The sequence below is a fragment of the Peromyscus leucopus genome, unplaced genomic scaffold (assembly GCF_004664715.2).
Source record: "Peromyscus leucopus breed LL Stock unplaced genomic scaffold, UCI_PerLeu_2.1 scaffold_103, whole genome shotgun sequence".
Taxonomy (NCBI): domain Eukaryota; kingdom Metazoa; phylum Chordata; class Mammalia; order Rodentia; family Cricetidae; genus Peromyscus; species Peromyscus leucopus.
This window is the reverse complement of record NW_023504149.1, coordinates 9,403-36,794: the sequence shown is the minus strand read 5'-3', so window position 1 is coordinate 36,794 and position 27,392 is coordinate 9,403. Positions and strand designations below refer to the sequence as shown.

Sequence of the window (27,392 nt, the reverse complement as noted above, 5' to 3'; positions counted from 1 at the left end):
GTGTCTAACCCTTCCTGTTATAAACATGGTTTTATTTACTTTAGTTGCTCTTTAACAGTGTCCATCTCAAGTCCTTTTTGATAGAAAGTGGAAAGGCCTGAATGAATAATGAAGACAATATAGCATTCCTGTTGGGTTCTTTGGAGTTGGGGAGCCCATAGCTTTTCTTTTCACCTGTGACTTATCTTGAAGTCATATAAACTTGTGCTGGTGACACTCAATCACGCTATGAGAGAGGCCCATGGGAAGGGAAGGAAGCACAGAGGATGATGCATGAGACTACACTCAAGTACCACATTTCAATATTGCCTCTAAGCTCCTCTTGCCCAAACAGATTATTTCCTTTTGACACCCAGTAAGGGATGGGGCTGATGCAATAGTGGTTCTACCTCTATCTATGTGGACAGAGTTCTTGTAACTAACAACCCAGGGGGAAATAGCATGACCAAAACTCAAATCTAGTCTCCCATCCAAACATGGACATGTGTGTTCCTGAACACTGAAGGAGAATAAATGTCAAAAACTGATGGATACACCACACCATCATACAGCTGCATCCCCTCCAGACATTCCACTCTGGTCCAATAGCAAAGGAGTCTAATGACTTAGAGACTTAGTAGAAACTGATCTTGCTCTGGTGGTTTTCTCACCCAGGTACCAAGACCAGCTCTCTGAAAAGCCTTGAAGAGCTGCTGTTTAACAGATTGGTAGGTGTGAGCCCCCAGCTTGGCCTCACAGTACATGGACGGTGTTTCTCCTTGGCCGGGGATCCGTGTGCTTAGCTGTGGAAAGAAGGAGGAAGTGAATTCAACCATTCACAGTAACATGAGTTTCACAAGCAAAATACCAGCTTGATTCCAACCCTTGGCATCTCCTTCTCCTTTGCTTTAACAGTACAGTGGCAGGGTCCTGAGATGGCTCATTTGGGAAAATGCCTAGCTCTCAAGCATGAGGACCTGAGTTCAGATTCCTAGAATCCATGTAAAAAGCTGCAGGTGTTGGTTCACACCTATAATCCCAGCACTGGGGAGGTGGAGACAGGCAGTTGCCTGAGACTGGCTGGCTAGCTAGTCTAGCCACTTGGTGAGTTTCAAGTTCAGTGAGAGACCCTGTATCAGAAAATAAGGAGAAACAATCAAGGAAGACACTTGACATAGACTTTTGGCCTCCAAACTCATGTGCACACACCCCTCCCTCCTGTATGTATGAACTCATACACACATATACACATTAAAAAAAAAAGAACTGGAAGAGAGGTTATCTGCGTTCTTTTGGAAAATTCTGTGAAAAACCCAATTGTTAAGGATACTTTGCTGCATCAGAAGTGCAGACAACTAAAAAAAATGTATAACATAGCAGATGATTCACCTCCTATTAAGAATTTAACACTGCTTCCTAGCTGAGTGTGGTGATACACACCTGTAAGCTCTGCACTTTCAAGGTTGAGTCAGGAGGACTGCTGTGTGTTCAAGGCCAGCCTGTGATATATAGGAAGACACCAACTCAAAATAAACCAAACCCAAAAAGCTCAGCAAACCCCAGAAAGAAACAAAACAGCACCAATAATAGAACCACTGCTTTCTATATTCTTCCTGAAGAAGGATTACCAGGGGAGGTTTGTGCACTAACAGCACCATGGCAGGCAGGAGAGAAGAGGGGCTTTGAGTTATGTTGCTTGTTAACTAGAAAGGCAGTAAAAGTGGGATGTTATCGGGCTTCTGAGTCATAGGAGACAAAAGTTGGAATAGTGTAAGGGAGGGAAAACCTATCCATCCATGTCTTCATTCCCCCACCAGGAGGACAGAGAGGCAGAGAGGCAGAGAGGCAGAGGGCAGGCCTGTGGTAGGGTAGCTTCAGATAACACTGCAGGGTCTTCCTGGAGGGTCTGTAGATCAATGTGTCCACTCTGTGGCCAATGCCACCATGATCACGTGAACAAGAAAAGGACCTATTTGTTCAGCAAGACAAGAAGAGCCTGTGCTTCTCCACACCTTACAGTTTGGAAGAAGCGAGATGTGGGAAAAGGGATCCGAGTAGGCATGAGAGAGGCAGAGAGTTCTAATCAGAACTGGAACATATGGTGCCACATACCCATTTCTGCATGCTTGTGGCAGAGGCAGAAGGTGAATGCCAAACTCTTAGATAACTATAGTTTTTAACATTCTCTGAGTAGGCAAAAATGCTTCAGTGTTTGTACATCTGCTATTCTACTATCCAACTCTATTATTGGGTGTGCATGTCATATGGGTACACACATGTGTGCAGGTGCATATGGAGACCAGAGGCCAACCTCAGAAGTAATGTTCTTCAGAAGGTACCAAATTTGTTCCCCACCCCTTCTCTAAGACAGGGTCTCCCACTGGCCTAGAGCTTGCTGATTAGGCTAGGATGACTGGCTGGACAGCTAACTTCAGGAATCCACATATCTCTGCCTTCCCAGTTCTAGGACTAATAGGCTACCATGCTGGGTGTTTTCACATGGTCTCTGGGGCTTTAACTCAAGTCTTTGTGCTTGCATAGCAAGAATTTCATTGACTGAACTATGTCCCAATACAAAAAAAAATGAGCAAAGTACGTTTTCTTCACTAATTTATTTTTATCTGTATTTTATTATAGTCTGCTATACTTTCAAAGTACGTAAAACTCTGCATTTCAGTTTTAGCTCCCCAAATGTAGTTATTATCTATTCATTAATGGAAAGCAGATTTTGAAACATTGCTGTAATAGAAATGAGTGGCCTTCTGGATTGGAGAAAAATGCTAATTTTGACCATCTTTGAAAATTAGTGGGAAATTACCTAACTTCCTTCCCTTCTTTTCTTCCTTCTTCTCGTGTGTGTGTGTGCGCGCATGCCACAATGTGCACTTGAAGGTCAGAAGGCAAATTGCAGAAGTTAGTTCTTTTCTTTTACCGTGTAGGTCTTGAGGACTGAACTTGGGTCCTCAAGCTTGGTAGCAAGTGATTTATCCACTAAGCCACCTTGCCAGTCCTTATATACTTTCTGAGTAGTTTGTTTATATCTGAACTTGGAATAAAATCTTTTTCTCTTTTTAATGTTTTAAAAAGAGATTTATTATATTATTTTATTTTATGTGTATGTGTGTGGGCCTGGGTACATATACTTGTACCATATGTGTGCAGTGCCTGCAGAAGCCAAAAGAGGGCACTGGATCCCCTGAAACTGGAGCTACAGACAGTTGTGTGTGGCTATGAGATTTTTGGAACTGAGCCCTGGTCTCTACTAGAGGAGCAAGTATACTTAACCATGGAGTTTTCTCTCTAGTCCCTTTATGTACCTTACTTATGACATGCTACGTAAACCAGTTGGCATAGGGGTTTGCTGGTCCAACAATAAGCTCTTTTGTTGCGTGACTTCACAGAGACACACTCCCCAAGCTCTGAGGACCACATTTGGGTAGCAAAGCTGTAAGTGCATGGAGGAAATTCCTGGGCAGTTAGTTGGAGAAAGGGCAGTAACCATGGGGATCAGTTTGCATGTCCTTTCTCACAATTACTGCAGACCAAATGATGTCCCATTTCCCTGGAGCTTTCCTCAGGGTTTTAACCAGAGCCCAGGCACAGCTAGTTTTCTCCCCAGAAAGGACCGGTGCGACCTACCCTACCATGCAGCCGTGCCCACCGAGCAGAAAACACGTGCTTGCAGAGCCGGGATGAGCCTCCACAGCTCCTCTTCCCAGTTGTGGCGTTAATGATCTCCAGGTCAGCACTGCCCACGATCCAGTTGGCACTGAAATGGGGAGACTTTCCTGGCTGCCGTGCCTCGGTGTTACTCACGCCTGTCAAGAGAGAAATAGGAGGCAGTCAAGCATTCATATTCTTCAGCTCAAACGGGGCTCCCGTGAGAGCAGATAATGGGAACTAAAGCTAGTGTTTGAGCTGGGATGAGACATTCACATAAATACTGTCTTGCTTTTCTTTTTTAAAACTTAGTCACGTTGAAGTCATGGTTTTACCTGTCTGACTGGAGGTTGGAAACCAAGTTCAACTCTGATGAGAGCCTTGTTCATTGCTGGGACCTGCTGTAACCTTTTAATTGGAAGGACTTTATGGGTATATTTTTTTCCTCTTCTGTGACTGTCTGTTGAATGAATTAATGAGCAAACAGAGCCATTTGAAAATTCTAGGAATGTGAGATTATTGGGTACCTACTGAATACCCCAAACACAAGATTAGTAAATAATTCCTGATAGATCCTTAGGCTTATCGTTTGGTTTATGAGGAAGAGACTCTGGATTTAATAAAGGAGCTGTATATGTAGGAGAATCAGTCAAACAATACAGTTTATGAAGAGCATTGATAAGATTCAGTACAAAATGAGAATATGAATCCCTTTATTGCAAAGTTACTAAGAATTTCCACCTAGGCCTGGTGGTGCGGGCTGAGGCAGGAGGATCATATATATGTTCAAGGCTTGCCTGGGTTATAAATTGAGTTCAAGGACAGATGGAATAACTGAGTAAGATCTTGTTTCCAAATAAAAGAGAAACAAGAAGAGGCCTAGGGATATAGAGCACGGGGATAGAGCACTCGCCTAGCATGTGCGAACCTCCAGCATCAATTCTCAGCACAGCAACATCGTCTCTCAAGATGACAGCATAGCATTAAACCAAGGTTGGGTTTTTCTAAGCTAAGGTTCCCATGTGCCTGGGTGGGTCTTTTGACCCTTGAAGAATCTGGCTTCCAGAATTGTCATGAAAACTCTCATATTACAGTGCACCTCTCCTCCCCTGTTGGACCCTGTGCTCTGATGTTTAGGTGGGATGTGACCCTTACAGAGCAGAGTGGAGGGAGAAGGTCAAGGCTTTCCACTCTGGGTGATATTCTCTGCTTAGCATGGGGTTTCATGCTTTCCACCTTGCACTCTGAGCTCCAGCCTCACCTCCTGCCTGGCTATCTTGCAGTGCTCCTCATTATGAATGAATGCCTGCCCTCCCTCCAAGTACTCCCTCATTCCAAGTACCTAACATAGCCAGAGTCTGCTGATTTCTTATTATTTGTCTCCCTGCTGCTTTTACTTGAAGGTTATGTTTGCTGACCCATGACCTCTGGGGAGGGATCACCTAAATAAAAACACAGTTTGGAGACATGTGGCCCGGATGAATACAGCCAGATGGTTTCCATAGCAACTTTATGCATAACAAATAGGACCCTCCTAAGTTCTGTGGGATCTACAGTGTGGCCCAATCTTTGCTCAGAGTCTCGGGCATCCACCATGAAAGTAAGCAGAATTTAATCTCTGGTCCAGGCACTTCAATGGTGTTCTGGAAAGTTTGGTTTCCAGCCCAGAAGCTCTCGTCAGTTGCCCTGTCTCCATGCCCCTTGCATCTCTCATCCTCCACAGCTCCTATAACTTCACCTACACACATCTTGCAGCTCCACAGGGCCTTATGCATAGGTCCTGGTCCAAAGAGAGCCCAGATGGACCTCTCTCTCCTCTTGTCTAGTTTTACCATGTAAAGGTGAAACCTGTTACCCATTCAGCCCTGCATGTCCTCTTCTATTTCCCTAGCCATGGACACTAGACAGATGGACCCACTGACAGACATGTCCAACCCATAGCCAGCTCCCTGGGCCAAGGATAGCTATGAATGCAGCCCACCACAAACATCGTTAACTTACTGTATTAATTACCTTTTTCATTGTTGTGACAAAATTCCTGACAATAAACAATTGAAGGAAGGAAGATTTTTTTTTCCCTGCCGTACAGTCGGAGGAAACACATTCCATCATGATGGGGAAGGGATGCAGGCAGTAGGAGTGGGAAGCTAGTTGGCCATATTGCCTCTACAGACAGGAAGTGGAAGTGAATAGGAAGTGAGGTTGGGCTGTACAATCTCAAGGCCCGACCCCCACTTTCTTCAGTCAGGCTGTACTTCTTAAAGGTTCCACAACCTTCCTAAACAGCCCCAGCAGGTGGGAACCAAACACTGAAATGCATGTGTCTATGGGGGACATTTCACATTCAAACCATGACACTCAAAACATAAGCTTGCTATTTTTTATTGTAATGTGGGATTCTCCCACATGAATTTTGTAGATAGATAAAAACATTGTGTCAAAATTTCAAAAGGATGGACATACCTGGGAGCCTTTCTTAGATCTGCCCGTTTATTACATGAGTGTGTGGAGCCTACAGGGAGGCACCGGAGGCTTTTGCAAGAGCATTGTATTTAGTCCAGTGGGATGGCTGCTCAGGAGTCCCCAGGATGCACTACACTTACTAGAGAAGCCCACGCACTGGGAAGCAGTACAGGTATAAATCACAGCTAGAAGAGTACACTGGGAGTTCAGGGGCCTGTATTCAACTTCATGTAAGGGAGTAGTTCCCATCTCAGTGGAAGATCTGCTCAACTGTGAGTTACACAGTCATGGACTTCAGGATCTTCCTGTGTCCTCAGCTCCACCTCCTATCTTCTTGGATAGAACTGAGGCATGCTCTCTCAGCACATGGCTATTTAGCTTTGCCAGTTGCCACCTAAGCAACCCAGATCTCAGATTGAAAGTCACCTTGTGACCTTCTGGTCATAGATGGGCAATGTTGGACATCCAGGCACATTCCATCCATGTCAGCTCTTTTCCCTAGAAATGATTCACTATTGTGGCTACCCACCCCTGAGAGCTGGGCAGGGGAGACAATCTGGTCCATTGGCAGCCATGGACTGTCCTACTGGGCAGGGACCATCTCGGCAGGAAGAGACAGCTGCTGAGGTCAGGGACGACTAGGTACAAAGAGATGTGATCACTGCTTTGGAATTGTGGGCAGCCAGGCTCAGCAGCCTGGCTTCTCCTCTATCTCTGCAGGCTTTTCTCTCCCCATTCCCTTTCTCCCGTCTGCCTGGTTTTTGTGCTGGGATTGACCACTGAAGCATGCACTTGGGGCTTCTCCAAAATCCTAAACTCTGAACTCAGAAGAAAGCCTTTGAAATGTCTGATGTCAACACATGACCTGCCTGCTACTTTGCAATTTATCCCCCACTCTTCCTGTTCTCTTCCTATTACTGCTTTCCTGGAGAGATCATTGAGCTTTGCCATTGGCTCTCAGCAAGCAGACACCTGCTTTGGAGAGGGCTCAGCTGGGGGCTGGCTGGGTACTGCTCTCAACATGCCCGATTCACCAGGGCCCAGACAGTCCAGGGAGGCAGCCGTGAGCATTCTTGTGTCTACATGTGGAGAATGCAGGGGAAGGAAGGAACGTGAGTGGGACAGTGGACGGAAGCCACAGGCTGACAAACGTGTGGGGTTCAATGTGAAGACAAGACTCGGGACTTAGGAACTGGAGAGACTTGGTTTCCAGCCTGTCTTGGTTCTGGGGCCTTGGTACACATCATTAATTCCTTTCTTCTGCTCTCTGATGACGGCAACTTCATTTCATAAGGTTAAGTGAAGATGAAATGAGAGAGAAAGGAGCACTTTCAAAACATCAAATGCTATGGTAATTCTTATTCAAAGGAAGATTTGAAGGTCACCTCTAGTTTACTCAGGCTTCTCCAAGCCACACACCAAAACATTCCCAGTCATAGGACAGAAAATACTTCTAGTTTAGTGATTAATTACCTAATTGTTCCAGGGAGTGGAGTAACTAATCAACAAGCAGAAGTCAGGACTATTTTTATATTAAACATACATTTTTTGGACATTTACACATTTGTCCAACATTTAACTTTAATACCTCCGTTGGAGTTATCATTGTCTACTTATACTCTGAGCCTCTAGTTTAAGGATTATTTTTATCCTATTCTTTGCCTGCAAGAACAAAAATCCTCTCCAAAGCAAACTGTGGGAATGGAAATACAGCCTTTGATGTCATTAAAAATTTTTTTTACCACAAAGAAACACCGCTTGGAATGTTTACTAAGTGTTAGTACCAGAAGAACAATTTTTGACAATGCTGTAATTAATGATTGGGTTCTGATTATAGTAAAGGAGATGGAGCTGTGTGCCAGACTCGCTTGAATGTAATGTGCAGATTCACTAATGTGCAATGAAACATGTGATTACTGCCCAGAACACTCACATCCATCGGCGCCACAATCTTTTTCTGTAGGGCAAACGCTGCGAGGATAGACAGCATGCACAGTTGTCAGGAGACAGTGTTTGAGTGTTGTCTTGGGGTGAAGGACAGTCTAGCTCCTTAGCCACTGGTCAGCACCACGTTACCTCTTTCCATAGGAAGGCCCATGGTGGCGTGGTGAGGAAGGAGCTCTGAGCATGGCCTTCTGAGTCACCAGGAAAAGGCTGCTTTCCAAGGTCTTCCACTCTCATTTGCTTTACATTTTCTTCTGTTTTGGGTGATTTTTTTTTTTCATTTTTCCATTGACCTCCTCCCTCTTCCCGCCTCTTCTCCACCCCTGTCCCGCCCCCTGCCGCATTCACATATATAATTCCTCTGATGTGAACTGGGCTTTGTGGTTTTTTTTTTTTTGGTTGTTGTTTTTGTTTTTGTTTTTCAAGACAGGGTTTCTCTGTGTAGTTTTGGCTGCTGCCTTGGACCTCACTTTATAGACCAGGCTGGCTTCGAACTCACAGACATCCGCCTGGCTCTGCCTCTCCAGTGCTGGGATTAAAGGCGTGTGCCACCACCGCCCAGCTGACATTTAGTTTCTATGAAAACCTTTTGACATGTAATAAAGAGCTCACTCACTACAGTAGCAGATTTGGGGAATTTAAACCAATACTCCAGGTACCCTTTTGGTATTCCTGGATATGGACACAAGCAGAATTTTCTATAGGACTTGTATCTTTTTTCCCCTTTTCTTTTTTTTCTCTCCTTTATTCCCTTCAGCCCTTCCTTCCTTTCTTCTTGTGTATGTGATGTGTGTGAGTGGTATGTGTGTTTGTGTTTATGTATGCAATGCGTATGGTATGTGTGCACACACATAGGCCAGGTACGGATGTCAGTGTCCTCCTCTGTATTCTACGACTTATTCCCTTGAGACATGGTCTCTCATTGAACCTGAAGCTTACTAATTGGGCTAGGCTGGCCAGCCAGTGTGCTCCCAGGAGTCAATGGTCTCTGTGGCCCAATGCTGGGGTTATAGGCATTGCATGGCCATGCCTAGTTTTTATGTAGGTGCTAGGGATTTGAATTCAGGTCCTCATGCTTACATGAGTAAGCCCTATTATCCACTGAGCCATCTTCTAGACCTGAGCTTTCTTCCATAGCTCATCCATTCACTCTACTGTAGATATCATGCCCCTCTCAGGACAAGGAAGATTAGTTTTAAAGGTGTTTAAAGACCACAGACCCTACTGCTTAGCTGTATCAATAAGAGTTTTAGATTTTGCTGGAAAAGATGAAGGTGCATCCTCTAAGGCATGGAAAGCAGACTGATTTGTGCTAATTTTCTCTATGGTTAGGGGTGTAGATATAAATATCATAAATTACAGAGACTGTTTTTCATGTGGCAACATGAAAGATTTAACATTAAAATAGTCGCTTGGTGCTCTGGGGATCTAGCTGTGGAGTACTTGCCTAGCATATATGAGGTCCTAAGTTTGATTCTCAGCACTGCGTCTGCATATAGGTAGGTGTGGTGGTGCATGCATATAATCATGGGAAGAGTGGAGGCAGGAGGACCAGAAATTCAAGGTTGTCTTCAGCTAGATAGGGAGTGGTAGCCAGTGTGAGCTACATGGGCCTCAGTCTAGAAAAATAATGAAATAAAAACCAACCTTCAAGGACACAATAAGAAAAGGCATATCCCGCCAAGACCCACCCCCATGAAGTTCTCAAGGTAATAAATACATTAGCACATACCTAATAATCCAGAATACTAAACACATACAATATTGCCAACTGTCCCCAGTTTACAGTATTAAGTTCCTCCTCAGGATTATTCTTCCAATGGCAGATACCAACAGATCAGAATCTTCTAGTTGACATGGGGCCCTAGTTTTAGCTAATATTTTGGAAATGGATTTGGTATTTTGAAAAATGAGTTTTGTGTTGATTATAGTCCAAGAAAAAAGAGTACCCCTGGTGAAGAATCAATCTTCAGAAACCCAGTACTGTGAGCAAATGACTGGGATTAGGTTGATGAAATCTGTGCTATGCTGGTTAGTTTTTGTCAACTCAACCCAAACCTAGACATGTCTTGGAAGAGGGAATCTTCACTGAGAAAATGCCTCCATCAGATCGGCCTGTAGGCAAATCTGTTGGACATTTTCCTGATTAATGTTTGATGTGGAGGGCACAGCTCACTGAAGATGGTACCATCCCTAGGCAGGGGGGCAGGGATGGTATACAAATTAGGTTGAGCAAGCCAAGGGGAGCAAGCCAAGGGGAGCAAGCCAGTAAACAGTGTTCTTCCATGGCCCTGCCTTGGTTCCCTCTTCCAGGTTTCCACCTTAAGTTTCTGACCTGACTTACCTCAGTGATAGATTCTGACCTGAGGCTTGTAAGATAAAATAAAATCTTTTCCTCTCCAAGTTACTTTTGGTCATGGTGTTTTACCACAACAACAGAAACTCTAACTAAGACACACTGTGTCACGTTTCTTATTTTGCAGACTACCTTGACCAAGGATTCTATGAACTTTCTCTGTAGCATCCAGAAACCAAAACAAATAAAAATAAAATTGACCGAATAGAAACCCTAAGAAAAATTTGCCTCTAATGAATTATTTTGTAATGAAGGAACAATAGTGCATAATTCAATGTGATTTCTAAAACTGAGAAAATTATGCTTTAACAATGTAGTATTGTATTTAGTTTATTATAAAGTTAATTGCTTGAAACAATCAGATTTACTCTCTGACCGTTCTGGAGGTCAGAATCTACAGTCACAGTGTCAGCAGGGCAGCACTTTCCTCAAGCGTTGGGGGAGGAGCCTTCCTTGACCTGTCTATCTTCTGGAATCTGCAAGTGTTCTTTGGCTTATGGTTGCATCACTTGGATCTCTTCTTATAATAACAAATGTGATTGCATGTGGAGGCTTCCGAAATAATTTATGTCATCATCTCCCCATTTCATGAACTTTAATCAAAACTGCAAAGGCCCCCTTTCCAAATATGACTTTTTACAGACACCCCACTCATGTGCCACTTCCTGGAGTAATCCCACACCCTGAGTGTCTCTTCGTGGCCTTCTCAGAGCGGCTTCCTGGAAAACACCATCCTCGAGCATCATTTCCCGGGATTATCCCACACTCTGGCACCACCTACTGGCAAAAGCCCAGATCTCCAGATGAGAGAGTTTGCTTCCTCCTCTCTGGGGCAATTTGTCTGCCCTTCCTTTTGCCTTCAGCAATGCTGGTCCTGGTGGTGGACTGTGTCCAGATACCTTAATAGTAGCTGGTCATTTCTCAGGTTTACGGAATAAACAGAGGAAACACACGCCAGAGTGGGTCTGTCTTAATGCAATAATAGGCTCTTTGATTTGGAAACTTGCATAAAAGCCTAAGAAGAGTGAGGGGATGGGAGAAAGCATGTATGCCTGAAGGATGATGCAATTTTATGAAAATACCAGAATCAACTAAAACCTTTCCCTTAGTAATTGTTTCTGAACAGTCATGGGTGGAAATCTTTTCCCAACCTAAATAGTTCTACCAAAGTCGTCTTTAGCAGACAAATGCTAACAAGTTTGTCTGATACTCAACACAGAGATGTGCTGACATTTGTAACTGGGTTATTCATCTTTGGTGAAGTTTTTGAACAGATCTATCTTATTCCAAAGAAGATATGTGTAGAAACTCAGCCAGTCTCCACCACCTTTGCCTCAGATATTCTGGAGATTGGTGGGGATAACGGTCATACTCAATGCGACTGTCTGCCTTGTCTTTTCAGTTCACACAATTGTGTTAACAAGGCGGGCTCAGAAATGGGCCAAGGTCAAATATCACTTCTACAACTTCCTAGTGGTGTGAACTCTGATAGGTTAATTAACCTACTACTGCTTCTCCTCTCAAGAGAATTTGATTATTACAATGGTGATTCCGACCACTGCTCTTAGTTCTCTCATCATTGAAGAGTGGAGACAGACTAGCCACGATTCAGCCATGAAAATTAGCTTTATGATGGCTCACATCTATATAAAGATGCCTTACTTCAAAGGAATCCTTATTTATTTTTTAAAAAAGGCATTATATAAGTGAGACATTACAGCATGTCTTTAAATAGCTGGTGAGCCTACTATATTTAAAATGTAATTCAGTCTCCCCAAATTAAATTTACACAAGACCTTTCAGGGATGTAATTTTTATATGAAGTGAGGCGAGTCTATAATACAGGGGAGCATTACATTTAATTTTGCAAAATGAATGGAGTAGCATGCTTCCAGGCATGCATGGAATCATAAAGTTGCAGGGATAGAATGGGCCTTTTGAATTTCATATTTAATATACTGCCAGATATCCTGTGTACCCTGTGTAATCTCTCTCTCTCTCTCTCTCTCTCTCTCTCTCTCTCTCTCTCTCTCTCTCTCTCTCTCTCTCTCACACACACACACACACACACACACACACTTCTAATAAAAACAGAATTGGTAAATTTATCGTATCAATGCCATTTTATTTATTCTCATTAACATGAACGCCATCATAATTGCCAGTACTTTTATACCTACCCTCTTGTCTTAATAGAGCGTATTCAGTGGGAAATATATGACATGTGCTGTGGAGCCCGCAGAGTATGGTGGGACTGAGGGTGGGCAATTGGTATGTTGTGTGGTGAGGTTGTCTTAACAAGTTCTTAGTGTATGTAAAGGGGGCTGGGGAGATAGTTCAGTGGGCAAAGCATTTGCTGGGCAAGCATTGAGGACCCGAGTTTGAACCTATGCAGGATCCACAGAACCTATGTAGAAGCTTGGCATGGCTATGAGTCCTGGCTTCTGTATTGGTTTGGGATAGACCTCAAGTCCTCATGCTTGTGTGGCAGGCATGTCCAAGGCTGTCTCCCAAGGCTGGGATGACTTAAGGCATCTTGTGGTCTGCCCTGTTCTCTATTTACCCTACAGACACTTTGAAGCCCCCAAAGAAAAGATTGTTGTGACCTAGTCTCAGATTTGGAATCAAATAGTCATTTAAAACAAAATCAAGTCAGAGTTAGTTTCTCAGACATGGGGACAATGACACCAAGTCAACAACAGTGTCTCTCAAAGAGCTTCCCTAGACTGTGGCCAGCAAACAGCCTGCTCCTTGCAGCTCCCTCAGACATCTTTTTCCCATTTTCCTCTTCCTCCTCTTCCTCGTTCCCATCCTTCATTCCTCAAGATCATACCTCTATGCAGCCATCCCTGTAGGATTGTGTCTGGTACTTAGGAGTAAGTAGTTCCTATTTGTTGAATGATATGCTCAGCACCTCCCAACTTCAACCTAAGATTGAGTGAGTAAATAAACACCTGAATGATGTGAATAAACTTGTTGAATTGTATTGGCAATGGAAATATTTTCCTTGGACTAGTGACAATGAGACAGAATATCCTGATCATTTTTTTTTCTTGAGACTGAGTCTCACTTTGCAGTTCATGCTGTCCTCAAACTTGTGGTCTTTCAGCTTCAGTCTCTAAAGGATAGAATCACAGATATGTGTCATTATGCTTTATTTTTTTAATGTATTTTTATTTATGCGTGTGGGTGTCTATGTGGGCTTATATGCACATGTGTGAGGGTGCTGGAGGAGGCTTGGAGTTGGATGTCTTAAGGTGGGGTTGGGAGTTGGGTGCAAGGCACCAACTCTGGTCCTCTGGGAACAAGTGTTCTTAACCTTGGGGCCATATCTCCATCCCCCATTACTTCCCCTCCAAAATAGACAAAACAACCAAACCTGTTTAGTTCAGGATCTCTGATACAAAAAGAAATGTCAAAAGAAAATCTAGGATACAGCCACATAGGCACCCATCCCCACAAACTCGGTTAACCTAAAAGAAAATAAAAATGAACAAAGAGCTTGCCAACAGAGAAAGTTCTCTTTGCTTCTGGAAGATGTTTCTACATCCTATTCCATATCCTTTCCATCCTGTGGCCACTCAGGCCTTTAGGATAGCAGTTTTCCCTGCTCTGCCACTGTGCCTTGGTTTTTATTTTCCATGCCCCTCACCCCTCTTTGGAGACAGAGTTAAATTATGAAGCCCTGGCTGGCCTGGAACTTGATATGTAGACTTCTAAAGCACAGAAAGATGAGCTAGGTGGGAGAATCTACACCTGGGCTCTTTTGCTCCTGGACTATTGGACACAAAGCTTGGACAAGGACTTTCCTTCAAAATTTAAGCTTTAGATCTACTCATTGCCAGATGAGGGGGAGTGTTAGCATTTGTCATGCTCATTGTATAGATGATGCCTAATTGGGTGGGGGTATCATAAAAGGTTTACCTGGAGCCTTCTTGAGGCATGGGAGGACTCAAACCAACTTCTGAGGTTGCCTAGTTCCAGGTCTAGGTCTAGGTCAAGGGTGAAGCCTGTATACCTCCAATACTTAAAAATAACAGCACAGTGATTTACATAAAACATTTATGGAAGTTTGTCAGTTACTACATCATATGCCCAAATTTGATGTAATATAAAATGATGCTACAAATTAATATCTAGATGAAAGAAAGTATTTGCTCCCACAACATTTGATTTATTTTGCAAAATACTATTTATTATTACTAATCTCATAAACTTCCCTTGAATTAGAGAGGATCAGCACTCCATATAGGATTCTGAAACACAGTGTATACTCACAGCAAAGTAAGAGCATGAATGCCTCCAGAACAGGTATCCAGAGTGTGAAAAGCATATAGAATCAGTCAAAACTTAGCCTATAGTTGATGAAGGTTTTAATGTGTATCAAACTTTTGACTAAGTTGTCAGGAAACAGTATCTAAAACAGCTTCTAAATATGTTTGCTATTAACTTTTCTTTCTTTCTTTCTTTCTTTCTCTCTCTCTCTCTTTCTTTCTTTCTTTCTTTCTTTCTTTCTTTCTTTCTTTCTTTCTTTCTTTCTTTTTTTCTTTCTTTTTTTTCTTTCTTTCAACTGCTTCAGGAAAACCAGTACCAGGAAGAAAGAGAAGCAATGCCTCTGTTTCTGTTGGAAATGCAGCAGTGTTCGTCACACCAAACTAGAAAAGTGGTCTTCAACTCACGGCTCTAAAGATCAATTCTCTGGCTTGTCTCTGGTCTCAGATGTCTTGATCATTGCTATAACCTTGATTTGTACTATAAAAAATGATCAGACTTTTATTTTCAGTGTGGGTTTAGAAAGGTCAAGATTAAAAAAATCCATGTCTAGGGCTGGTGAGATGGCTCAGCAGATAAAGATACCTCCTGCCTCGTCTATGGCCAGAGTTCAATCCCAGTGACCCATAGTGGAAGGGGAGAGTGACTCCTCTGACTTCCACAAGTGTGCTTCCACATACACGAATAAATAAGTATAAACCCCACATCTGTTGAGTAGGCTATCATCATAAAAAAGAGTTTGACTATTGACTTGGTTATTTTTCTTTTGCTGTGATAAAATATACTGGCAAAAGTGACTTAGAGGAGAGAGGATTTATTTTGGATTACAGTTCCAGAGGGATAGAGTTCATCATGGCAGGGAATACATATCAACAGTAAGGGAAGGCATGGGGGCAGGAGCCGGAAGCTGGCTGTTGAAATTACACTCTGGGAGCAGGAAGTGGGCAGGGAGGAGGGAGGAGGAAGGAGGGAAGAGAGAACCGGAAGTGGAGCCAGGCTGTAAACCCACAAAGCCCACACTCAGGGACATACTTCCCACAGCAAGGCTCCACATCCTAAAGGTTCCACAGTCTTCCCCAAACAGTGCCACCAAATGGGGACCGCTTGTTCAAATAATGAGACTCTGGGGGACATTTCTCATTCAAACCAGCACAACTGTGTTATCTAGACCCCTTCATCCCACTGTAATTATTTTTACTTGATGGGAGAAACAGTTGTGATGCTGAAAGCATCAAGAAGTATGTATCTTCAGCTTGGTAGGACAAGCTGTCAAAGTCACTTTCTATTTCACGGCACCCTTTTTCTAAAAACAGAGTATTCAAAGTATAGATTTTTATTAGTCAGTACTCTCACTATTTTGTTTCCACCTTATTGAATTCACAATTGGCAGACTTCTTTAGGGTAGCTGTTTCAGGAAATGATGCAACCCGTCCCTTGCCCCCTCAGTGACTCAGGATTTGGGCTAGCCTTAGCACACTCACAGGTTTCTAGTCCTGAAGTTGGCTCCAGTTTAGCTTGCCCAACACAGAATATTTCAAGTCTCTCTTTGAGGCATTACTATGCACCCTGTGCCTGTGGCAATGAGGGTATCCTTTTCAGCTTGGTTGGTTCTTTTTAACCCAGAACTGATTTAGTCGTGTCTAAATTGCAGGGTTTCATTCTCCTAATGCATGAGCTTCCCCTCTTAAGGTGACTCTGTAAAGCGACCTTGAGGGAAGTTCATTTGCTTGTTTGAGTGTGATTTTTATTATTATCATCTTTATGCCAGACATCATCCTCCCCCACTCTGGTTTTTTTATTCCAGAAATTAGGATGATTTCTTTTCAAAATTTGCATGATTCATTTTCAAATGTCCATCAAACACAGTGAAGTTACTGCTTAGGGGTTTTGAGCAGGTGAGATATCAAGATTTAGCTTAATTTGCATCTTGACAGTAATGAAAACCATATTCTAAGTAAGTACAGACTGATGGGTTCAGTCAGACCACACTGCTTGCGGGGGAGGTGGATGCCACACGGGCTTGCGGGAAAGAGGACAAAGTGTCTCAGGGCAATGCCATTATCCCAAGCCAATCAGGTGGCCCTGGATTTCTCTAATTGTCTTTTTCTAGTCATGAATTTCATACTTAACAATTAAAATTCTTTGTGTGTGCATGTGTGTTTGGCTGCCTTCACATGTGTATGCATGTGTGGAGGCCAGAGACTGACTTCTGGGTGCCTTCCTCTCTCATTCTACATATTTATTATTACAACTTTATCACCATTACTACATGTGTGTGTGCATGCACACTCCATGCATGACACTCCACACATGTGGAGGTAGGATGACAACTTTTCAGGAATTGGTTCTCTCCTTCTGTGCATTGAATTTCTCTTATTCCTGCTGCAGCACTGTCTATGTAACTTTCTATTCAACTTGGGTTTGGGGATCAAACTCTGCTTGTCAGGCTTGTGTCACAAATGCATTAAACCATTGAGCCATCTTGTGGCCTTCCGTATTAATTTTTAAGATTGGGACGCTTCAGCGAACCCAAAGCTGACCATTTTGGCAAGACTGACTGGCCAGTGAGCTCCGGGAATCCTTCTGCCTTTGCCCTTCCCAGTGCTGGCTTTACAGGTATGCTGGTGCACTTGGCTTGTACGTTGATGCTGGGCACCTGCACTTAGGTCCCTTTGCTGCGCAGCAAATACTTTGCCTGCTGAGCCATCTCTACAGCCACAATAATGAAAAGTTATCATTTTATTTATGCTGCCATATTCCCAGATGGGCATGCCATTTATGAAGAGCACAGACTGGAGATTGGATGTCCAAGAAAGGATGTACTGGTCCCAGTGGATGGACAAAGACCACTCCTTGACAGTGGGTTGGGAAGGAGGTAGTACTGTAGTTTCCATTTCTTAATGTTTATTAATTTTAAGTCACTGTTGTCGGGTGGTGTTGGCGCATGCCTTTAATCCCAGCACTTGGGAGGCAGAGCCAGATGGATCTCTGTGAGTTCCAGGCCAGTCTGGGCTACAGAGTGAGATCCAAGACAGGCTCTAAAGCTACACAGAGAAACCCTGTCTAAAAAACAAAAACAAAAACAAAAAAAGACTTATTTTATATGTGCCTTTCTGTGGTGGGTATGTGCCTGTGAGTACAGGAGCCCACAGGGATCAGAAGAGGGCATTGGATCCCCCAGAACTAGAGTTACAGGTGATTGTAAGCTGCTGGGAACCAAATTCAGGTCCTATGCAAGAGCAGCAAGCCCTCAAAACTGATGAGCCATCTGTCCCATCCCTAAATCATTTATTTAAACTCTTAAATAAATTCAGAAGAATGAGGACAATTCAAGGAGTTATGAGCACAGAAAAAGATAGAATGTAAACCCTTCATAGTAAATGAAAAGTCTCCTAACTTTAAACTACAATAAATCTAAGAGCTGTGCCATAATTTGGGGACATTTAGTAGGGAGGCATTCACTTCTGCTTCCAAACTAGCCATGTTTCGATGCTGTCGAGAGCTAGTTTCGTCACTTAGTTACAGTGAGTCCTTGTCACTTTAAGGAAAGACAGGATAAAGAAAAACAAGGAAAAATGAAAGCAAGAAAGAGGAAGAGTTTGGTCCCAAGGTCATGTTTTCTTAGAATTGCTGAAATTATTGGCCATTTAAAAAAATAAATATAATTTTCTAGCTCTCAAGGCGAACCTTCCACTTCTGTGCTTGGCGACAGATGAGTCTTCTACTGTCTGAGCTACTGTGAGAGCAGCGGGCAGCTAAGAGTTTTGGACACACTCCAGTGCACTGGCTCGCCGCCCCCACACCACTTCTCTGGTAGTTAGCTGTGGCTCCCTCTTTAGCTAGCCTCGTTTCGCATTATTAGTTTTTATGCAGTTGAAGAAATAGACATCTAAGAACTTGGACTGCACTGCCACAGGATATAATCTGACATATTAGAAGAATTTAAAATTTAAGCCAACCAGATCTGACTTTAAATCCTTGTTCCTTTTGGTTAAATAGAGCACCTTAAGGAATATATTGAATTTACATAAGTCTCTTTCAAGAATAATTAATGTGTGCTTATGGATATGAAGGTGACACATGTGTGCACATGCATGTGGAGGGCAGACGTCAACATCCAGCATTGTTCTTTAGGATTATCCACCTCCTGAGACAGGGTTTCTCAGGGACTCAGTCTCCAAGTAGGCTAAACTGAACATCAAGCAGGTCTTTTAATGTGGCTTCTAGAGCTTGAACTAGGTCCTCACACCTGCAAGGCAAACATTTTACAGACTGAGACAGCCCCCTGGCTTTCCTCTGGTACTTAAAAAAATGGAGAGACTAGTGTTTGTTGTTGCATGGTATGAAGTTCAAATGAGATGATTCATGTCGCAAGTCAACATTGAGAGAAAGTACCTGTTCAACAAGTGTTATCTCCTTTCTCTAATGATTTTGCTACTCACTGGATACTTCTGAACTTTATAATAGTTGTACTACTCAGAACATACCCCGCTTCTTGCCTCCTTCCTGTCTCCAAGAATACTACCCATAGGTTGTTCATTTCTTAAAAGCTGCCATGGTTAGAGTTATGGATTCTGCAGCCTAGATTGCACCCAAAGGCAGCCTTTATAGCTTGGACTTTTCAGGTGAACTAAAACCCCACCCATTATGTGTATCAGGACTAGCTAGTGATTAAGACTCCATCACACATTCTGTGTTGAGGATGAAGGAGACAGCCAATGGGCTGGGGACAAAGGTAGGGATACCAGGGTAGTGTAATAAGCAGAAGCAGAGCAACTACACAGGGGGTAGGTTCCCCACTGCCTGTGGGTGTGCAGCCAGCCTTACCGATCTTAGCTCAGCTCTCAGGTTGGAGATGAGGTAATCACTCCTTCCACAATAGCTCAGCACTCTTTACAGTGAAATAAGGCAAAGTCTTAATACAACAGTTGTTTAACATTCCTGGATAAAGCGGTGCCACCCTCTGTGCAGTAGCCTTGCTGAGACCAGCCAACATTTGGATACAAGTTTTCCTTAGCTGCACACTTGGAATTCTGGGATCTAGCAGTAATCTAATAAATCCTGTGCCGTTGAACACAAAATGACACTAGTCTCTCTGTGTATCTCAGGCTAGTTTGTAATTCACTATGTATCAAGGCTGTCCTTGAACCCACGACCCTCCTCAGCTTCCTGAATACTCGAATTACAGGCATGTGTCACAACATTCAGCTTCAGGAGCTAGGGTTCAGCCCACTGTCCTAGTGCTATGAACTCTCCTCACTGATAAAAGAAAGAGGAGTCTCAGTCAGGGACCCAGGAGCCCAGAGAGCATCTACATTGCCTGGGGTTTAATATGTGAGTTGTGAGACATGGAGGAGAACTCCTTTTCACCTTCCCTGTTCTAGCATTTTATGCCTGTGATCTTATTTTACATAACCTATAAGTGGTCAACATTGTAGAATAAGTGAATAAAAGGATTCATTTCTGTGATGGCAGCATCTACTCCTAAGAATTTGCTCAGCTTTGCATGAATTATTTCATTTCATCCCACCACAGCTCCCACGAGGCCCCTTTGCATACCTGATCTTATAATGTGGAACAATTTAAAAATTCTGGGAATAAATCTTAGGCCCAACTGCAACATATAGACATGCAGACATTCACAGAGTATGTATACAGACACAGACACAGGAAGATAGACACACAGACAGACAGATACATACATACATACATACACACAGACACAGACACAGACACAGACACACACACACACACACACAGTGCAACTGCTTTGTCTTACTGTTTTTTTCTTTTCTGAGACTTGGGCTGTATTACTTTTCTCATTGCTTTGACCAAATCACTTGACAGAAGCAACTTCAAGGAAAGAAGAGCTTACATTGGCTTATGGTTTGAGGAGATACAGTCCATCACAGAGGAGCCTAAAGAGGCTCAATGTATTGCACAAATAAGTCAGGAGGCAGAGCAGACAGGAAGTGAGGCCTGTATATCCAGTGACCTACTTCCTGTAGTAAGGCTCCACCTCCTAAAAGTTTCACGGCCTTTCCAAACAGTGCCACCAGCTGGGACTAAGTATTAAAGCCCATGAGCCTGTGAAAGGCGTTCACATTCACACCACAGCATAAGCTAAAAGCAAAGCAGCCAAGCTGGTGAACGCTTGCCTCCTGCTCCTGGAGCAGAGCCCAGGTCTGCTCTTGCACAGGGAGTTCCGCTGTTTCCCAGTGTGTCTTCCTGATTTTGCCACAAGTAGATCCTCAAGAGAACTCTCCTGATGCACAAGGGGAACCCACTTAAAGACCTAGAGTGTTCCACCAGGTTCTCACCACAAAGCTAACAGGACAGGATTAAAACCCACAAGCTCCTTCCTTCTGCTCTGGTTGTCTCCCACAAGCCTGGAAGTTTACAATTAATACAGAAGTCCAGTGGTTCAATGGATAAACACCACCTTTCCAAAGCTTTGGAGACTTCTCACTGGCTCCTTCCTATGGTACATAAAATTTCACACATCCAGTGTTTCCATGACTATGTGACCTGTAACCAATTGTTTCTAGGTGGGGTGCCATGTCTGGCTCCCTAACAGCACTTAGGCTCTATAGGAAGTAGCAAGTGTAGTTTGCTTAGGGCTTGCCTCCAGAATTACTTCCTGCCAGGTCTGCAACAGAGGGTGTCGTAGGTTCTGCAGACACACTCTAGGTGACCTGGGGGCTGACTGACTCTTTCATTTTTATTTATTTTTTGGTGTGTGTGTGTGTTGTGTGTGTGTGTGTGTGTGATGTGTGTGTGTGTGTTATAGTAAGAGTATGGACAGTGACATTTCAGAGGACAACCTTGAGTATCAGTCCTTTGCTTTTCACTTGTTTGAGACAAGGTCTCTTGTTTGCCACTGCATAGATACATCAGGCTGATTGACCAGTGAGCATCTGGGGATTCTGTTGTCTCCATCTCCCATCACCCTAAAAGAGTGCTATAATTATAGATGTGTACCACCACATTCAGTGTTTTTACATGAGTTCTGAGGATCCGAACTCAGGTTCTCACACACCAGGGGTGCTAAGGTGTGTGCTGGGGCTTCTTAAACCCCATTATGTTAGTAGGGTCTTTGTGTGAGCTACTTTAACACTGTAGTGAAAACAAGATACAGATGTGTACTGTGCTAGGTCCATGAAGTCATGCCAAATATTGCTTATTATAGATATGCTGTGACACACACACACACACACACACACACACACACACACACACACACACTTGTTCATATTAAGTTTCCTCATTGTTTTCATTTTACTCAATAAAATCACCATTGCCAAAATGAATGCAATCAGACAAGAGTTGCAACCATGGGACCTGTGTTCATCAGCCTGTAGACAAGGAGGTTGCAGGTCTCTCTCTTGAGACTGTTCTCTTACCACTAAGGAGAGGCCTGTTTTTGCCGGTATGAGGCAGGCAGCTGGCCGATGCCTCCATCCTGTGGCTCATGACCCGTGCAAGGTGGCCCGTGTGGTGCAGGCTTCCCACAATGATGCTGTGGAGGTACACGGGCTCGATGAAGTGACAGAGGAGAGCACCTTGTAGTCCAGAACATTCCAGCTAGAAGGAAAAGCAAGGGTGAAGTCAGTGGGATTTCTGCACCTGCTTGGGATGCAGCGCTGACAGCTCCCGGTCCATTCAGGGAGCTGGACATGTGAGTGATGTTGGTGTCATTCTGTCCTTCAGCTGCCTGCTCCTTTCTGTGGCTCCTTTTCCAGCCTGAGGAGGGATGGCCTGGGAACTTGTCAGAGGCAAGTCATCAGGGTGGCCACTGATGATTCTGCTGGATCTAAGGACCAGTACTGAGCTCTGATAGTCTCTGCATGTTCATTAAACTCAACTTCCTTTCCTACGAGCTGTTAGAGAGACAGGCAGTGCTGTCTCTCAGAGACTTAACATTAGATTGTTTAAAAGAAGATGCTTGGTTCCCAAAGTGAATCTGAATTTTTTTCTTATATGCTATCTGGAAAGGTTCAGAAACTGAATTTGCTGATTTCCACTTGGGGAGAAGCATTGTCTTCCATTCCTTTGTCCTTAGCAGTCAGAATGACTACTGTGCTGAATTAAAGGCATTAATAAGTGACCTTGTTTTGGTCTGGGGATGTTTTTTTTTTTTTATTTTAAAAAGCTTAGATCAGAGATGATTGACAATGACCCTTTTTTTTGAAATAATATAGCTCTGGGTGAATGTTCTTACTTCTTCAAGCAGAGGTGATAGAAGTACTGTGAAAAACATTTTTTTTTATCCCGACCTAAATTCAGAGTAGAAAGTTCTGTGTATCTACTACTTAAAGTAATGCTTTGTAGCTTCCATTCTAATGGTTTAAAATGCAACCACTTATTGGAGGCAGGCATTATGTAGCTAATTTCTTACATCATTGTTCTTTTTCATTAATTAACATTTTTTCCACTGTTGGAGCAATTATTGTGGGACTCCATGCTGTACATCTCTTTTGATGATTAATAAGGAGTCATTATATCTCTCTTCCCGAAGCAGTCAATTAACACAGAATTCTTTCCATTAATTACCGAATGTGTCTCTACCTGAGAGCAATCTGCTCCAAGAACCGGTGACACCAATTGCTTTAAAAAGTTCTCTTTAAATTTTATTCCGAAACACAAGCAATTTAGCTGCGATATTAATCTGCCTCAGAAGCATCATGGTGACTGAGAAACAATCTTTTTAATCTCATGCAAGAAAAGGCAGCCATCTGGCTGGCAGGATTTCAGGGAACCACTCTCCCAGTCTCCTCCGTAATGCAGGTCATTAAAGTAATGTGTTCATCTACATAAAACTCAAATGGAATATAAAAGGTAATTTTATATACAAACAATTTAGTCCTACAATTAAACAGTCGTTGGTTTTATGAAACATTTACTTTAGACTATCAGATTTGCATAACTTCATTTAAAAATACTGTGGTCATTTTCTAGAAGTCACACTGGTCTTCTCAGCAAAGAAAGGGCTGTCTTTGTGCACCGTACCCCATTGTAAATATCAGAATGGGTTAGACAAAAGGCATGTCTGGAAGAAGCACATGTCCTCATTCTGATGTCTTTTGGCTGTAACGTTTTCTGCTTCGTTCTAAATTTCACTACAATATGAACACCACTGTGGCTCTTCTAAGGCCCTCGCTTTTCACTAATGAGTTACAGATTGGCTACAAGCTCAGGGGAGGAGCCCTGTGAATATACTTACTTTTCCTGAAGGAAGAGTGTTGGTGGTTTTGACTGTGTTTGAGGAATTAAGCTCATTCCTTACATCTTCTCTTTTGAAATTTATTATTTATTTATTTGTATTATTATTTTTTCACACAATATATTTTGGTCATTTTTTTTCCTCTCCCAATTCCTCCCAGATCCTCTCCATTTCCATATCCACTCAACCTCATGTTCTCTCTCTCAAATATAAGACAGAAAAACCAAAAAGCTAAAATCAAAACAAACAAACAAAAAAATAAGGTAAAGAATTGAGAAGCTAAGAAGAAGTATAACAAGATGGAAGAGTGGGTAAAGGTGAATGCTGCCAAGCCTGGGGACCCTAGTTGAATCCCTGGAACCCAATGTTTGGAAGGAAAGTTGTCCTCTGACCTCCATATGACACGTGCTTGACCCCCCTCCCCCTGCCAAGCCAATTAAATAAGAAATATGTAGGAAATATTTTTTTTAAAGGCGAATGCCAAGAACGGTTGTACACTCTTATAGTTTAGTCCCAGTACTTGAGAAACGGAGGCAGGAGAATTGTGAGTTGGAGGCCAGCCTAGGCAAGTCTCTACTTGATACAAAATAGCACCTAAACAAACAAACAAACAAACAAACAAACAAACAAACACTGAGGAGGAATAAAACAGAACTGCTACCATGTAATATTTTAGACATATTCTTTTTGGATTTGGAGGTGGTGGGCAAACATGCCAGGGAAAGGTTTGTGACAAAGGATGCTCAGAAAGCCCACGAGGTAACAATCTAAAGCAAAGGGATTACAGACGGCACAAGTGGACCTTACAACCTCAGATTGCTGGTAAAATTTAGAAATTTCTTATCAATTAAAAACAGAATAATACATAAATCTTCCTTGATAACAAGGCATCTTCTTCAAATATGCTAAGCCTCAGACAATAAAATGAGAATTTCCATGAAGGGATATGGTAATTCTTGAGACTATCCAAGTATTGGCTTTGAACAAAACTTATGGAACATATTTGAGTGTTCTGATTCTACTGGATTGTCTAAAGACAAATAACTTCTATATCTGATCCCCCTAATAACCTTTACAATAAAAAGAAAAATCAACCTCCCTTTGCCTAGCTATAGGAGTTTAAACAAATTCAGCTATCACGATCAATAAAACCAAATGTCTCTCTGAATATGAACTGGAGAATCCTCCGCATTCAGGATTGAATGGAAAAATACCTCTCCTTTTGTTCAAATAGCTGATATGCCTGTAATGTTGACAGAGACAGAAATCCTATGCCTAGCTTTCAATATAGATAATCCCTAGATAAATATATTTTTGTCTGTTTGTCAATCACAGAAATACCACAGATAAGTGGAGGAGAGATTTTAGAAAAGGTTGCCTTCCTTCAGCCAAGGGATGTCATCTCCTTGCTGAATTTGAACTGTGACCTCCAAGCTAGGAAGAGAATGATAAGTCTCACTGTGTATGAGGCTTTCCTCACAAATGTGTGTGTCTTGAAATTTAGACAGAGAACATCCATTGGTGATGTATATTTTGGACATTTTTCTTTCTTCCTGTTATTTATAGCATCTTGATGTGGTCCTGGAAAAAGACAATTCTTTGCATTTTGTAAATGTGCAGCATCAGATAGTTCCATAGATACACACTTTCACTTTCTTCTGTCAGCCTGTTTTCTGAACAAAACACCACATCAATTGCAAAAGTTTCCCAGGTTCTGTCTGAAGCCAGTGAAGATCACACTGAGAGAATCAAGTAGTCACAACTTGCAGGTGAGACTCAGGGACTGTGGTGGAACCATGGTCTTCAACTTAGCCTCTATACTGGACCAACTAGAAGCTTTAAGAACATTTTTCTGACTTGGTTCTGTTCTAGTTGGCTTTCTATTGCTGTGATAAAAACCATGACTAAAAGAAACTTGGGGAAGAAAGCTTTGACTTCATCTTACAACTCCAAAGTCATATTACATCTCTGAGGGAGCCCAGGGTACACTCCACAGGCAGGAATCCAAACTCCTGTCTGGAGACAGGAGCTGAAGCTGAGAAAGGTAGAGGATGCTGCTTACTGGCTTGCTCCTCATGGCTGGCTGAGACTTTTCGTATAGCACCCAGGACCACTTGCCCAGGAAAGGTACTGCCCACAGTAGGGTGGGCACTCTCATATCAATCTAATCAAGAAATGCCCCACAGACATGCCTATAGGCCAGTCTGATTGATGTAATTCTTAATTGAATCCCTTCTTTCTAGTGATTCTAGCTTGTTAAATTGTCATAAACTAACCAGTCCCAAATACATTCTTATTTGATTGGTTATGAGTCTGGACAATCCTAGGCATCAGTTTTTTTTTTTTAAACTCTGAGCTGGCACATTATTCCAATGTCATTTAATGCTGAAACTTTAGCATCTAAGTAGTTAATGAAAAATTTGGGGTAAAAAAAGTCAGAGGACAAATTCAGACTCTGGTCATTTGGGCCATTCCGAACCACTTCCTGCTGCTTTGAGCAATAGTCCACTCAGTGATCCTCTAGGTGTGGTACCTGAGTGACTCAGGGCTGGGTGCTTGAATGAAGCACAGACTCTCAGTTCCGCATCCTAGACCTGCCAAATCAGAGCCTCCTGGGTGGATTTCAGCAGCTGTGTTTTTAACAGGTCTTCCAGGGGATTCCAGGGCTGCCTGTCTCCACACCAGTGCTGTCTGCTTCCCAAGCCATTGACAGACTACAGGAAGTCATTTTCCATCCATCTTGGGTTAATACTTGTTTCCACCACATATTTCCCTAGTGTTGTACCACTTTCCCTCTGCCTTATGAAGACAACTAATAATCCGAAGCCAGAGTCACTTGGCTAGTCCATTCCCAGCTAACTAACCACTTCCCACTGGTTTTTATAGGTAAAGAAGAAGACTGATAACCCTTTGAGTCAATAACAGGACTTCTAGGAGCTCATTCCATGGCTATACTCTAATAAAGTACCGGGGTATAGTCTTTACAGGATTGTCATAAATGCAAAGCAAACTAAAGAAGACAAAAGAAGACTGGAAATAATTAAGTTTCCTTTTATTATAGAATTGATTTAATACATTCACAGAGAGAAAAGATAGGATAGTCACACCGCTCACCTTATTGCTTGTGGTACCACTATGTCCCTGTCAAGGGCTCCTCTTGAGTGCCTTACCTGCCCTGCTGACTTTCTTTTTGTACATTTTCCCATGTGGATGCACCACATCCGACTGTCCGACTGCATAATGCCTCTTCCCAGTCATTTATGAGGACACCAAGGACAGTTTTAGATTATGCTTGCTCACTCTCTTGCTTTCTTTTCATAGCCACAGTATTCTTACTCATTGATCTAGATAGCTCCTTTTGTTTTGTAGAACTGGGCTTTTCAGCTCTCTGCTGTTTCCGCACCTCCGAGCGGAGTCCCAGAGACCAGCAGAGCCACCTGTGTCTCTGGAGATACTAATCTGGTCATTCTGGCCGCCGTAGTGGATGGCTGCCAT

General features: G+C 42.8%; 1 protein-coding gene across 1 annotated transcript; it reads right to left on the bottom strand.

Annotated features, from left to right (window-relative positions):
- LOC114684836 (double-stranded RNA-specific editase B2-like) lies at positions 1 to 27,392 on the bottom strand. Its single transcript, XM_037201664.1, has 5 exons — positions 27,301 to 27,392; positions 26,853 to 26,907; positions 22,078 to 22,258; positions 3,619 to 3,797; positions 1 to 782 (listed from the first exon to the last, which is right to left on the bottom strand). Exons 1-5 carry the CDS (start codon positions 27,390 to 27,392, stop codon positions 606 to 608), a joined length of 684 nt encoding a protein of 227 aa, XP_037057559.1. The 3' UTR covers positions 1 to 605.